The 15,875-nt window shown below is 43.9% G+C and overlaps 1 protein-coding gene across 12 annotated transcripts in view; it reads right to left on the reverse strand.

The window, feature by feature from the left end:
* BRIP1 (BRCA1 interacting DNA helicase 1) overlaps positions 1 to 15,875 on the reverse strand; it is a 222,354-nt gene that overhangs the window by 172,079 nt on the left and 34,400 nt on the right. For all 12 annotated transcript variants that reach the window (XR_014558454.1, XR_014558455.1, XR_014558456.1 and 9 more), the window contains exons 8-14: positions 11,137 to 11,358; positions 9,657 to 9,856; positions 7,133 to 7,265; positions 6,488 to 6,642; positions 6,217 to 6,382; positions 5,679 to 5,819; positions 4,196 to 4,357 (exon numbers count right to left, since the gene is read on the reverse strand). Coding sequence is in view for 6 of the 12 variants with exons in the window: in XM_083715016.1 (XP_083571142.1) it covers positions 4,196 to 4,357; positions 5,679 to 5,819; positions 6,217 to 6,382; positions 6,488 to 6,642; positions 7,133 to 7,265; positions 9,657 to 9,856; positions 11,137 to 11,358 (1,179 nt within the window). In the remaining 6 variants the exon portion in view is untranslated. The remainder of the gene's footprint in view (positions 1 to 4,195; positions 4,358 to 5,678; positions 5,820 to 6,216; positions 6,383 to 6,487; positions 6,643 to 7,132; positions 7,266 to 9,656; positions 9,857 to 11,136; positions 11,359 to 15,875) is intronic.

Here is a 15,875-nt window from a genome sequence, read left to right on the forward strand (position 1 = left end):
GCAGCTGAATAGGTGGCACAGCAAAGCTGCTCTGAAGCTGCCTAGAAACTCTGCATCCTTTTCCAAACGGACTTGGAGCCAGAGAGCTCAATACAATTATGTCCTGGGTTCAGCAACAAATCCCAGGTGTGCAGGTGTATTGTTTTAGACCTCTCAGCAGCCTTTTGATACCAGGGTCCACAAGGAGCTGCTGATGCACCTGTGGGCTCTCGCAGGAATGGTGCACTTGAGTGGCTTCCTTTCCCTCTCTTTGCTCCCTGAGGGTGGAGCCAGGTAATTGCTCCTGTGCCCAGAGGAGTTCTCTCCTATGGATTAAGGAAGGTTTCTATGTTGTCGCTTTCCTTTTGTCCTATATCAGCTCAAATGGACTCCACAAAGGGAGGAGGGGGACAACGTGAAGAAAGTGGAGATTTCAACGACAAAGAAGAAAACATTTGCCTTTTGATCTAAGCATCCTTACTTCCATGGGGAAATCTGCAGCTACTGAGGTGTTTTAAAAGGTGGAAGGCACAAGCCGACAGGAAACAGGTTGCTTATCTACAACAGGCATTGTGTGGTGCTAGTGTTGCATAGCGGTTAGTGCTGGACGAAGAATTGGGAGGTAGAGGGAAATATTAGTATCCAAGAAAAAAGTGCTCTGTAGCATTCTAATTATTTGCACATATACACTCCAGTCACTTTCATCTGGGAAGAAAGCATGGAGTATCCTGGAATGGGAGAGTGGAAATAGGAGAGTGGGGTGGAGGATGTATGCCACAAGGCAACTCATCCCTCAACCACAATTCTTTCTCTTCCTGCACCTCTTCAATAAAATTCACTCCCCTGTACTGTGCTACTCTGGTTAACAACTAGTTGCATATTTTGCTGGTCACCTGGCCCTAATCTTCAGCAGACAAGAGCTGCAAAGCAGTTCATTCACAGCCATTTGTCTACCAGTATAGCAGCCTTTCCCAACCTGATGCCCACCATTTTTTGGACAACAACTCCCATCAGCCCCAGCCAGTATAACCAATGGCCAGGGATGATGGTAGCTATAGTCCAAAACTAATGAGAAGGTACTAGAATGGACAGGCCTGCATTAGAGTGAATGTGTTGTAAGTATAGGAATCAGCTATCAGCACCACCAATTATATGATTCAAGCAGGAGAATACAGCATGATATAAATGATGTTATTGTTATTGGACTATTTACAATTGAAATGTTGTTGAAATGTAGTCATGCAGATTTAAAGCGACTAGTGTGAATGCAAAAAAACCTGGAACAGATCCCAGGCTCAAATTCAGAGGCGTCAGATAAATGCAAGGTATTTTATGAGACGTGTTATGTTTGCATGTCTGCACACATGGCTCTGGCAAGTATTAATGCGAAAGGAGTCACATATTCAAGTGGACTCCTTTTTTCCTTAGCAGTTGGTTTTACAGTCCAATGTGGTCACCTATTGGTTATTTTCAGTAACTGCAAGACCTCCTTTGATTACTGCTGTCCCAAGAGAGCAGGCAAAATTAAGAATGTGTAGCTTCCTGACACCAAGCAAACATTGGGAACTGGAAAACATGCAGGACAAACCTTTTATCCTTTTTATCTGCATTTCCATAATTTTTTTTGTTACATTTTTTCCCGGAATCCCAAATATTAGCAAAAATATTCTAGAGCATCACAAATAGAAGGCACATATGACCACAAGTGCCAGCCAGTGCAGGAAAACATATTTTTTGCCTCCTAAACTGCTTCTTTCAGTGCTATCTCTGACATAACCTGATGTGATGAACCGAAATGAGGTCAGAGGGCTGCATCCTGGCTGCTCTGATCTGAGTGATTGATATGTGTTTTGTTGTTGCGTGGTCTTGATGGAACGAGGGACTAAGAGTCCTTAAAAACACCAGTTCCTTTCAAGTTGGCACGGTGTGAGCTCCAAATGATCCACTCAAAAATTCAAAAGGAAACATGAAATAACTTCACAGAATTAATGCTCATGTGCAAAATGTTTCTGGGTTTACGTGAAGAATGTTTCAATTCTTCCAACAAGGAAAGCAGAAGCAGCTGTTGAGGAGAAACCAACGCTAACATTGCTGGCCAGATATCAGAAGCCAAATATAATTATCAGAGAATTCATTACACGCACTAGATTGTATCTAATGTTAACCATAGAGTAGACTCATTAAATTTAAAGGGCCAAGGTTAGTGAGGTTCCTCACTTTCAGTGGGTGTGCTCTGAGTATGCCTAACATTAGATACAACTCATCATTTTTAAAAGCACCATCATGGTACTTCTATCATGAAATATCATCAGTCATCAGTTCAAGGCAGAGCTTCTCAAATCCTGTCCCTGGGAATTTCCCAACATCTTGCAAGAAGTGTCTGAACATCACAAAAATTTAACAAAGGCAAAACAAAGAAGACTGGCTCAGTTATTAGCATTTCAAATCTCTTCCCAGGTTTAGGAACAAGTTGGGTTAAAAGAAAAGGGGTGGAGAACGGCCTACATCTGATCACAGAGGGGTGGTTTTCTTAAGCTTACAACATGGAATTAAAAGAAGAAGAAACCTATGGGCTCCCCAGGACCATCGAACTATAAAGTAGAAGAATACAAACCATTATAGCCCATTCAAAATATGAACACAAAGCACATTGAGAGAGGAATACACAATGCTAGTAACTGCCTGTGCCTCTTATGAAGAAGCTCCCTCATGCTGCTGGTTTGCCAGCTTCACTGGACCCCCATCTGTTTTCAAGCCCAATTCATTGTGCGACTTTTGTTGCTTGAGACTAGGGACCTTTGTTGCTTGAGACTAGGGTACCCGAAAGACCACCTATCTCCATATGGACCCATCCAGATCTTTTTCCCAAATGACTTTCTTCATATCCTCCACTGGGGAAAAGATGCAGCATGTACCTACTGAGGGAAGGGTAATTTTGGTGGCATCGTTCTAGCTATGGAATGCCCTTCCCCAAAGAATCTTGCCTAGCACCTATTTCAACACCAGGCAAAGATCTTATGACTTTGCTAGGCCTCTTGAATTGTTCCTACTGTGGGCCGAGGTATGGTTTTAGTTGCTGCTTTACTATGTTTTATTGATTTATTGTATGTATTTTAAAATAATGCTTATCTTTGTTGTAATGGGACGCAGGTGGCGCTGTGGGTTAAAGCCTCAGCGCCTAGGACTTGCCGATCGAAAGGTCGGCGGTTCGAATCCCTGCGGCGGGGTGCGCTCCCGCTGCTCGGTCCCAGCGCCTGCCAACCTAGCAGTTCGAAAGCACCTCCGGGTGCAAGTAGATAAATAGGGACCGCTTACCAGCGGGAAGGTAAACGGCGTTTCCGTGTGCGGCTCTGGCTCGCCAGAGCAGCGATGTCACGCTGGCCACGTGACCCGGAAGTGTCTCCGGACAGCGCTGGCCCCTGGCCTCTTGAGTGAGATGGGCGCACAACCCCAGAGTCTGTCAAGACTGGCCCGTACGGGCAGGGGTACCTTTACCTTTACCTTTATCTTTGTTGTAAGGGATAAGGGATGGCCTACTTTATTCTTAGGGACGCATGTGGCACTGTGGGTTAAACCACAGAGCCTAGGACTTGCCAATCAGAAGGTTGGCGGTTCGAATCCCCATGATGGGGTGAGTTCCCGTTGCTCGGTCCTGCTCCTGCCAACCTAGCAGTTTGAAAGGACGTCAGAGTGCAAGTAGATAAATAGGTACCGCTCCGGCGGTAAGGTAAACAGCGTTTCCATGCACTGATCTGGTCCACCAGAAGCGGCTTAGTCATGCTGGCGACATGACCCAGAAGCTGTATGCCAGCTCCCTCGGCCAGTAAAGCGAGATGAGCGCCGCAACCCCAGAGTCGTCCGCGACTGGACCTAATGGTCAGGGGTCCCTTTACCTTTACTTTATTCTTATGTGACGACCTCTGACAATAACTTTCTGATGGTAAGAGTTGTCTGACAGGTGAATGGACTACCTAAGAAGGTTGTGGGCTGTCCTTCGCGGGAGATTTTTAAACAGAGGTTGGATGGCCATCTGTCAGGGATTCTTTAGCTGTGATTCCTGCACCGATCACCCTTAGGGTCCCTTATAACTCTATGATTCTATGAAAATGGACACCACACCCTTGATGTGTGGAAGTGTTGGCACACATATACAAATAACTGATATAACCCCCATGTAGCTTGAAAGAAGATTGAAAATGTTTGATTGGCATCTCACCTTGTAAGATGGCACAAAGCACAAAACCCCTTGGCCGATGGTCTGACAAACTGAGAGCAGAAGCTCCCCAACTTCATCCTGGAAATCAAAGGTCTCAGCGTGCTGGAACGTAGCACATAATGACCTGCCTTTAGGGCCAGCTCCAACAGTACCAACCCACACCTGTTGGGGGAAACATTTCATTGCTGACATACATATCGGTAACAAAATACATTCCACTATGAGACTGCAGGATGGAACTGCACTGTGAAAAAAACTTGTGGCCATGGATTCAAGAGACTGAGACAAAACTGATCAGGGCAAGTAGGATTATTGGAAATGTTTACTTTTAAAATCCAATGGCAAAATAAATCAAGACATTTACGATGCACAGAGCTACCTGCATGCCTGCCTGGAGCAAGCAGCAATTCCTTTCAGGCGAATAGGCTGTCAGACTCATTGCTCAGACTGCCCCTTGACATACAGGTGCTGGAAGATGGGCAGATTGGTAATTGTGTCTGTGTGTTCACTGGGAATGCTGAAGAACAGATATGCTCAAATATGTATTCCAAGCATATATCCAAAAGTGCAAATTCCACAAAATGCATTGGGATTTATTACTCTCATAACTTCTTAGCAAATAAAATTTTGCTTATTTTATTCCAGTGGGTGGAGTTCTACTCATGGGGTTTACTTACTGAGGGACCTGTAAATTTGTGTGTTTGCATTATTTCTGCTGCAGCCCCCACGACGACCTCCCAGGCTGTTCCTGTAGGCCCAAAAACCCACCAGGGCAGCTTTTCAGAGGGTACAGGGGAGTGCAGGGGGGTGAGGGATCAGAAAAAACCCCACCTGCCTCTTTCTGCTACATGTGTATACTAGGCATCAGAGCTGACAACAAATTCGCTCAAAAAAACCCACTCTTCTGAAAACATTGATATTGGCTGTTCTCCAACTAAATGCACAGCTAAATGCACAGCTATGTCACTGCACACACGTGTGTGTGTGTGTGTGTGTGTGCGTGTGTGTGCGTGCACGTGCGCATGTATATATGTATTTATCTGGCAAGAATCTATTCCAGTACTTAATATTTGGCAGTTGGTACCTAACACTCTTTGTTGTATGACATGCAATCATATTACATATTTGGTGCCTGCCACAATGTGCTGTCTCCAATGTTAGTTCTATTCACTGAAATTAATGGACTTGACTAACATGTTGATAGAGTACAGTCAAAATGTGAATGCTAGTGTTTTGGATATTAGTGAGCATTCAATTTTTGGCTCAACAATTCCTCACAACTGAGAACCTGATGCAGTTGTCACACTGCTTGCGTTAACCCAACAGGCACAACATTTTGCATGGTGAGGAAAAGAAACTCTTGTATGGGAACCAGGCAAAATGTATACATCATATGGAATGCCGCAAGTAAACTACACTACAGCATGGTCCCTACAGCATATTAACATAAGGGTGAACCCAAGCCCAGATGCAATGAACATACCTGGGAATTCCTAATAACATGGTTTGCTTCAAGTTGAATGGAAAACTTCACACCAAGCTCAGAAGAAAAGGAATCCATCGGGGAGAGCGTTCCTGAGGTCAACACGACTGATCTAACATTGCCACACATGTCTGAGAAGGCCTTGAGAGAAGAATTTTATTTATTACATTTATATCCTACCTTTCCCCCCAGTGAGTTCAAGACAGTGTATATGGTTTCTCTCCCTTCGCACATTTTATCCTCACGATGACCCTGTGAGGGAGGTTGAGAGACAGTGACTTGACCAAGGTCACCCAAGGAGCTTAGTGGCTAAGTAGGAAGGTGAACCTGAGTCTTTCCAGTCCCAGAAGGTTCCAGGCTCAGTTCCCAGAATCTCCAGCTAAAAGGAGATCCTTCTCTGTTGGGAGGCACAGGAGAACCACTACCAAAAAAGCAATCCTGGACCAGTTGGGCAAATAATCTGACCTGGTATAAGGTAGCTTCCCTGTTACTTGTCCCTAGGTTCTCTCCCGCATGCACACACCCAAAACTGTCTTACCACAGCTGGATTCAAGCACCAGAAACTGAGTGTATGCACTGCTGTTTTTTGTCGCGATCTTCTTTTTGATCGTGCAAAGAAACCATTCTCATCTGGAGTATCAACTGGATTTTCATTAGTCCAAACGTAGGCTTGCTGCAATGCAACTCTGTAGTCATCAGCAAACCTAAACAAAAATGACATAAAACCCTGAAAAATACCTACAGTTTGCATGTTTAACTTTGAAATATTAACAGCTGGGGGAAAGGATTGCTTTCAGAGCCTCACTGACCTGTGATTCTCTTTAAAAAGATACCCCAGGACCATGAATAACCCCTTCAGCATAATCTGAGTCGAAGGGCTTATAATTGGAACCGAAACAAGCTCTTCTCCTCCATTGAACAGATTTACTTTTTCCTCCTTTTCAAGAACAGCAGCAAAATGTTTCTGCAGAAGACCAAAAACAATAAATTAACACAGTAAGCAAGCCAAACTCCAGCTTCCTCCCAACCTGGTTACTTCCAAATGTTGGAAGGTTGGAAAAGGTTCACCTACATCAATAAATGGCTATAAAACTTTGATGTTCTCCATGACAGTAACAGTCATGCTAAAGAACAGAATCTTCAGCAGGCAGAAACTCAAGAAATCAAGAGTTGCTCAAACTGTTGCTCAATATTGAAGTTCAATTTTAAAAACCTTTAAAAATACCTGAAGAAGCAAACTAACACATTCCCTAAGATAAAGCAAGATGATAAATGTGTCACCTGGTCTGCAGTTCTCAGGAATATTAAACGATTACTAATTTAGACTGCATGGTATCATAGTTTCCTGGATTCAAACAAAATGGCCCAACTATGGTTTGCTGCTATACTGGGAATGGAGACCTTCAACACCCACACACAAGAGAAAAAAAATATGAATTATTACACATCCCTACCTGTAAGATGGGGAACGTGGCGTTGGTTATTCCCATTTCATGCAGGAACGCCACCATTTGTTTTCCACTCCAAACCTTACTAGAGGTCTCATAATTTCTCTCCACAAGCTGACCAATAGTTTCCCTCAACCAACTGTAAATAAATAAAACCCAGAAGAAGCAGAATTTTTGTGAACATTTGTACATTAGACCTTCCATTCTACACACACTACGGAAGTAATCAAATGCTTTAATGCACACAAAGAGAAGGGCCTCCTCTGGGGTAGCATCCGTGTCATGCAACGTCCTGCTCCAGGAGGCTGGTTTGGCTCTAACCCTGGTAGTTTCACAAGACTGGAACTACTTTTAAAGACATGGGCTTGGCTGGCACAAGACAGTAGACCATGCTACTGACTTGCCAAGACCAGGAAAATGTGCAGACTCCCCAAGATGGGGCTCGCAACCATTCTGCCTCTCCAATCCATTTTACTCCCATGTGCATGTTCTCTGAACATGGGCGTGTGCTTAAGCTCTCTCCTCGCTAACCACAAGCTCTAGCCAATAACAAACCTTGGCTGCAGCTTATGGTTACAAGGAGCAGAGCCTAACTGCAGGCCTGGATTTAGATGATACATTAAGCGAAACCACAGCTTAGCTTAGTGTGGTGCATGGCCCTGGTTACCCATAGTGTGATTCAGGCCACCAACAGGCACGATAAGCAAAAGCTCTAAAAATGTATTGCACGGTAACTAGTACAGGACTGTTATAAAACTGGATTTCTTAGCTGGCAGCCCCACCACTTTATTTATCAACAGAGTCTTAATTGTTGGCCGCTTTATGTCTCATCTATTGCTTTCCGCCTGCTGCCTGCACTTCTGTTGGCAGAGTTGACAGCGAGATCAACCTGAGTTTTCCTGATAAGGTTAAAAGACTTCAGGCATTTCGAGTCTTCAGCTATGTTCCTTTCATACGATGCAAAACATTTTTAAGATCTGAAAAGCCACCATGAAAAAATTCACCATCTGTTTCAGTAGCAACTGCCTCCACTTCCCGCCCCTTGAACCTTCATAGAACAGAAGAGGTAATGGGAAGGCACAAAGTTTAGAATGAGTAAAATTAACAAACATCTGTTCTGAAAACCAATTTGGTCTAGAGTTGACACTGCTCCAGAGGACATAAACTCACAGAATCTATGCCGAGCTACCCAACCAACAGACTCATGTAAATTGTTCTACTGGTGGATGGAAAATTTTCAGGTTGGAAGGGGGGGGGGGAGACTGAATTTTTGGATGCTCACACATATTAAAACAAACAAACAAATAAACAAAATACACACAAACTGGCCATGTTAGGAAGAAATGGTACACAGGTTTCTGTATCTACGGGTAGCTTCTATATGGGACGAGTCCTCAGTACTCCTGATACAGACTGAAGTAGAACAGGCCAGCAACAGATCCATCATATGCCTATTGCGCATATTACTCAGCTGTCAATCAGTAAGATTTCCCCTATCATTATTATCTTAATTATTTAACAGACAGGGAGAAGGGCTGCAGCTTAGTGATGCAGAACTTGCTTTGCATACAAAAGGTTCCAGGTTTGATTCCCAGTAGGGCTGGGGAAGACCCCTGCCCATTAGTGTGTAGACCAGCCTTTCTCAACCTTGGGTCCCCACATGTTGTTGGACTAAAACTCCCATCATCCCTAACCACTGGTTCTGCTAACGAGAGAAGATTGAAGTTGCAGAATAACAATTATCTGTGGACACAAGGTTGAGAAAGGCTGGTGTAGACAATAAATTAGATGGGACCAATGGTCTGATTTGGTATAAAGCTTCTTTTATTCCTATGCCTTGACTTACCTCTTCTAGAGGCTTTAAATAGCCATGGCAATAGTAAAACACAAGAGGACTAAAGTCACAATTCAATTTAACTGAATGTTGTAGGACTCCTGAACACTAAAACAGAAGGTGTGGGTAAGAAAGAGAGCTTTATTTAAGGCTTGCAGCCATACAGGTCAGGCTACAGACACAACTAGAAAGTCTGAGAATAGCACCAGGGGGCCCAAGACCAGAAAAAATTGCAAAGATGTTTCAACAAATGGTCATGCCTCTCATGCCAGCTTTTAAAAGCAAGATGTGTCTCCCTATGAGACTGGTGTGCTTTGAGGCACACACTTCTCCACCATGGGCCTGCTCCCAACAGTGTAGGTGGTGCCAAGTTCTCATCAACAGGAAGAGAACTTCTGGCTCAGCCCATCTGGCTCCCCTGCTCTCAGCTGCCCAGTCTCCCGTCTTGGCTGGTTGGCTTCCTCCCCTGCTGCTAGGGAATATCTCCACTCTGTAGATAGGGCAAGGCATGGGAGCCAGGAAAACTGCCTCCACCTCCCCAGCTTCTAAAGGCAAAGGAGGAAGGGGGCACCCTTCCTCTCATCTCGCTCCTTGCTACTGGCATCCATCTTTCTCTGACAGGAACTGCCACCCCAGCCCAAGACAGTTGGGTTCACAACACCGAAAGCTATCTCTGGTAAATTAGCTTCCTCTTACTTTGTCAGACTGCAGCATACAGCACGCAATGGTTCGTGATCCTTCCTCCTAATGTTGTTATTCACCATGGTGTCCAGCTCCTCTCGGGCCAATTTGAGTTGAGTTTCCGTCACGCTGTAGCTGGCCGATTCCCGTGCACAATCCTCAATATTATGAGCTTCATCTAAAATGATCACCTGGTCTTTCAAGTCAATCTCCATCTGCAAAAGCATGAAAACCAACAAAAACTAAAATCAAGTATCCAGTAAATTCACATGATTTCTTCGGTTAGCAGTGAAACTGCAAATTTTGCTTTACCAGGCTATGGATTTTCCTTTTTTTAAAAAACAACACAAAACCTGCAGGAAGGAGGATGTCAGTTGTGGATAATGGTTAAGTGTTTGACCTGGGTTCAAATCTTCACTCAGTGACAAAGCTTACCCCTCAATATTGTATTAGTGAATGTATCTATAGTCATGTAGCTAATGTGACAATGATGGTCAAAACAACAATAAAGAAAACAGGAGACAAAGCTTACTGAATAGTTTTGGGCCAGTCACTGGCCTGCTTCACACATCTATGAACTCAGCCCAGCAGAGTAACCATGGTTTGCTTTCTGGCAGCAAACCATGGTATCACTCTGGAGTGGCTGTCTGGGTTAGAGGTGGGCGACACTGCTTTGCCATGGTAACGGTCCTACTTGGACGGTCGTTTCCAGTGGGTGATGCTTGGAGAGTGCTCTTCAGCCCCATTTAATGTTCAATGTGGCATTCCTCATGGTTCAGTTTAATCCCCTTTGCTGTTTAACATCTACATGAAACCACTGGGTGGTGTTATCTGGAGTTTTAGAGTATGTTGTCAGCAACATGCTGATGACATACAGCTGTACTTTACCTTTACAACTGCATGTGTGGCAATGGATGTGCTGGACTGTTGTCTTGCCTCGGTAATGGACTGAATGAGAGCCAACCAACTGAAGCTCAATCCAGGTAAGACAAAGGCACTGCTAGTGGGGGTTCTCTAGACCAGATAGATGAGAGGTTACCCTAGGTTAGATTACTGCAACAGTCTTATACATGGGGCTGCCTTTGTAGATGGTTCAGAAACTTCAGCTGGTGCAGAATTTGGCGACTAGGTTGCTCACTGGGGCATATTACACTGATTGTGGCCCATCTGCCAATTAGTTTCCAGGCTCTATTTAAAGTGTTGGTTTTGACTCATAAAGCCCTGTGATCTTTAGAAGAAGGGCAGTGTGAGAAATCTTTTGCTTGCTACTGGGCACCAAGTGTTCATGGAACATCACTAATATATTTTCTCCCTCTGTTCACAGCTCATTGGATGCAAATCACAATCTCTTCCTTTTTGTGACAATAGGAAGATCTTTTACACAGCAACATATGAAATTTCCTTCAGGTTGACCTTCACTAATATTATTTCTTAAGACAATTATAAATAAATAAATAAATAAAATGTTAAAACACGTGCTTGCAAATATACTTACACTCTCTCTTATTTGTGAGTCTAGAAGATAGTTGTAAGGACAAAACACAATCCTAGCCTCCGCCATAAGCTCTCGAGCTGCAAAATAGGCACAGGCACGTAGCTTCTTCCCGAGGCTCACTAGGTCTTCGATGTCCCAAGCCTGGTATTTCTTACGTGCAGATTTTAAGGCATGATGTTCGCTAAGCTTATGGACTCCATGGTAGTAAGAACAAGATGTGCCCTAGAAGTAAATGATTTAAAAATTCAAGATTCAAATATGCACTGCTAAGCATAACGATGCACCCCAGTGTAGTTAGTTTTGCAGAAGTGTATTTCAGTAGTATCAGTAGTACTGTTTTGGGGGGACAGGGGGCAGGCAGGTATGGGGGACTCCCTGGTCCTGAATGGGGTAACTGTGTCCCTGAAGGAGCAGGTGTGCAGCCTGGGAGTCATTTTGGACTCACAGCTGTCTATGGAGGCACAGGTCAATTCTGTGTCCAGGGCAGCTGTCTACCAGCTCCACCAGGTACGCTGGCTGAGACCCTACCTGCCTTCAGACTGTCTCACCAGAATGGTGCATTCTCTGGTCATCTCCTGCTTGGACTACTGCAATGCGCTCTACTTGGGGCTACCTTTGAAGGTGACCCGGAAACTAAAACTTATCCAGAATGCGGCAGCTAGACTGGTGACTTGAGAGTGGCCGCCGGGATGGTATAACACCGGTCCTAAAGGATCTTCATTGGCTCCCAGTGCGTTTCCGAGCACAATTAAAAGTGTTGGTACTGACCTTAAAGCCCTAAACGGCCTCAGCCCAGTATACCTGAAGGAGCATCTCCTTTCCCATCATTCAGCCTGGACACTGAGGTCCTCCTCTGATCCTCTTCTGCTGGTTCCCTCACTGTGAAAAGCGAGGTTACAGAGAACCAGGCAGCGGACCTTCTCAGTAGTGGCACCCTCCCTGTGGAACACCCTCCCTTCAGATGTAAAGGAACTAAACAACCATCTGACTTTTAGAAGACATCTGAAGGCAGCCCTATATCAGGAAGCTTTCAATGTTTGGTGTTTTAGTATGTTCTGATATATGCTGTGAGCCACACAGAGTTCCTGGGGAAACACAGCCAGATGGGCGGGGTATAAATAATAATAATAATCAGTTCAAGCAGAGCTGGTGAAATGCAGCATATTGGTGGAGTTCAAATGCAATGGGAAATCTTGATTTCTTGTTATACAGACAAACTGACAAGTCATAGGTTTATCATCCCCTTTGTGGTTTCAGGGTAGGAAACATCCACTTTTACACAAACCACCATTCTCCATTACATCCAAACTTGGGGAATGGAAGTTGTTTAAACTCTTGTTATGAGAACAAGCCAGATTAAACAGTGGACTCAGGTACTGGCTTGAAAAGTTTAAATAGACCACAGTTATCTAACTTTGGATATTCACAGGGAACTGTGGTTTGTTTAAAAGTGAATGCTTCTGATCTCACCACACAAGAGGTGTCCTAGGTAGGGGTGTAATGCTAGTGCCTATGACTCTAGAATCATTTTCACGCATCTAAAAGGGCTGAATTCTGCAGAAAGGAGATTCTTGTTAAGTAATTACTGCACTAGCATTTGGCATATTCTCCTTTTGTGACCTAGCCTGTTCATTTATAGCTGTTTGTGTGTGTGTTTTTAAGTAATAAAACAATTTGGTATTTCCCACAATGGCTACTTAAATGCAAAACTGAGGCAGAAAGACCTAAATGAGTCCCTGAAATCATATCCTTTTTAAGCTCTCTAAAGCGTCTTCAACAAATGAAGGCTGGCCGAGAGACGCTCATCCATGTTAAGCCTGTAACACAACCCTAAGGGAAGGTTGGCAGTGGAAGTGTTATCGCACTTGCGGCCTCTTAGCTCGGCAAATTGTCAGTTATCCGTTTATCAACTGACTTTTGCAATATGGTCTTAGGATAAAACAAAGACAACTAAAGTGACAGAGTTAATTGGTCCTCATTACCACAACAGCTCACCCTCAGGGCCTGTGGGGTAAAGAGGGTATAAAGACTTAACACCTTGTTTACACTTGTCAAATACCAAAGTCTCTTGAAAACAAGAGGAGAAAGAAAAGGAGGGGGGAGTTTACCAACACTAGGCATAGCAGTCAAGTATGGTCTGTAAAAGGGACACGGGTCTGTAAAAGGGACACTGGTGGCACTGTGGGTTAAACCACAGAACCTAGGGCTTGCCAATCAGAAGGTCGGCAGTTCGAACCCCCGCAACAGGGTGAGCTCCTGTTGCTTGGTCCCTGCTCCTGCCAACCTAGCAGTTCGAAAGCACGTCAAAGTGGAAGTAGATAAATAGGTACCGCTCCGGCGGGAAGGTAAACGGCGTTTCTGTGTGCTGCTCTGGTTTGCCAGAAGCGGCTTAGTCATGCTCGCCACATGACCCAGAAGCTGTATGCTGGCTCCCTCGGCCAATAAAGCGAGATGAGCACCGCAACCCCAGAGTCATCCACGACTGGACCTAATGGTCAGGGGTCTCTTTACCTTTACCTATGGTCTGTAAAAGCAAAGAGGGCTATGCTCTGCCAACATCAACTCCTACCTGTCAGCCTTCTTACAGACAGCACTGCCTGTCAGCTTTCTCCTCCTTAATCTCAATGTTGCCCTTGCCAGGAGAAGGATGCAGATATTTGTTGGGTACCACTCTCAGTGGGTACCAGCCTTTCTTCAGAAAGGTTTTGGACTACAACCAAGGAGACCGGGGCTTGAATCCATACTAAGTCACAAAGCTCATTTGGTGGCATGGGCTACTCAGACATGTTTGGCCTAAACTGCCTCACACGAGGCTGAAGTTACCATAACCTCTGTATGCAGCAAACACACCAGTCATTAATAAAATTATTTTCATGCTTATATGATATGCAAGCATTCCTAAAATATATGCTATTAAGACCTAACAGGGAAAAGGCTTCAACAACCAGACTGTATATGAGACACACACATGAACAGGAAAGTCCTCATCAGATCTTATCTCTACCATGGATTCACTAGGTGGGCTAATAGTGCTGATTTATTTTACAGAGCTACGAATATAAGGTTCCTCCAAAAGAATTCCTTCCTCCCCTCCTGTCCCTCACCCCTGTCCTTATCCTCAGTGGGAGGTTTTCAGAACAAAAAGCTATCCAAAGTAGTTGAATATGTGGGAAGATTCAGGATAGGTGAATTGAAGTACTTCTTCACAAAGCTCATCATCAAATAATGGAATCTACTAGCTCAACTTGTAATGATGGCTAATGGTTTGGATGGTTTTAAAAGGTTAGACAAATTCATGGAAGATTCATGGGTATCACTGACTGCTAGCCACAACGACTGTGTTCCACCTGCAGTACTGGAAGCCATATGGCCTCTGAATACAAGTTACTGTGGAATACAGATGGGAAGAGTGCTGCTGGGCTCAGGTTTTCCAGAATTAACTGGTTAGCTATTGTGAGAATAGGATGCTGGGCTAGGTGGGCCTTTGGTCTAAACCAGTAGGCTCTTCTGAGTTTCTTAGGTGGGTTACCCCAAGAGATAGTGATTAGCTGAAGGCAACCCAATGAACTTTCTGACTGAACAGGGATGAATGTATCCAAATTGTTCCCCACAGCACAATCCTATAAATGTTTACTGAAAAGTAAGTCCCACTAAGTTCAGTGGGGCTTTTTCTCAGAAAGCTAAGTATGTGATTGCAGGCTTAAAGTGCTACTTAAAGAGCTATTAATCTTAATATCATATCATAATAATGAACATGTGTCCAAGCTCCGTGACTCCAGGACTCGCTATCTCGCTGGCATGCTCCTCATTAACTTTTCAGCGCCTGGAAAAGACTTTTCTGCTTTGCCAAGCTTTTGGAATGTGTTTTGGCTCCTGTTGAGGAATTGTGTTTTAGCCGGTTCTGGTTTTTAACTCTTTGTTCATATCATCGTTTTTATTATATTGCACTTTGCACTGAACCCTTTAGGGGTAAAAAGCAGGATAAAATTATGATATGGATAAAAATAAAAATAACTAAAATATATGTACACTATATCTGGCACAAGTCTTCCCATGTCACAGTAGCATGAATATGGATAGTGACCATCCATTTGCAACATTTAGCACACAATCTGCAACCCAGTTATTTAATTTAGATTTAACCCTTTTGGCCATGATCTCCAGATTCACACCAGATTCTATACTATGTAATAGCAGTGTTTTGCTTTGTTTCTAAAAATGCCGGGCCTTTCAGCGCTGGGAGTTATTATGTAGGGAAATGAAAGGCAACAAATTAAGAATAGAAATTTTAAAGTTGTTTAAAAGATTCAAGAGTGCAGACAAATCTTCTCTACCACAGAGCCACACAACATACTTTCCAGGAACGCAGAGGCCTGATGAGATTTAAGCACCACAGTTTGGCAGACTATATGTCAAAACAAAACATGTTACAAACACGTAAACGAAACAAATCCTGGTATTAAGGGGAGAGGTTACTAGGAAGAACCTATTATTCCTATATATGTACAGAAGAAGTCAAATTTGCGTTTTTCTAATGTTTTAAACTAGACACTGAACTCAATTTTTCAAACCCCTAAATAAGGAAGGGGGGAGAGCATTCCACTTCTGAATACAGTCATACTTCATGTTACGTTTGCTTCAGGTTGAGCGTTTTCAGGTTGCGGCCCGGAAGTATTGGAAAGGGTTACTTCTGGGTTTCGCCACTCGCGCATGCGCAGAAGCGGCGAATCGCGACCAGC

The sequence above is a fragment of the Podarcis gaigeae genome (assembly GCF_964106915.1).
Source record: "Podarcis gaigeae genome assembly, chromosome: 15".
Classification (NCBI taxonomy): Eukaryota; Metazoa; Chordata; class Lepidosauria; order Squamata; family Lacertidae; genus Podarcis; species Podarcis gaigeae.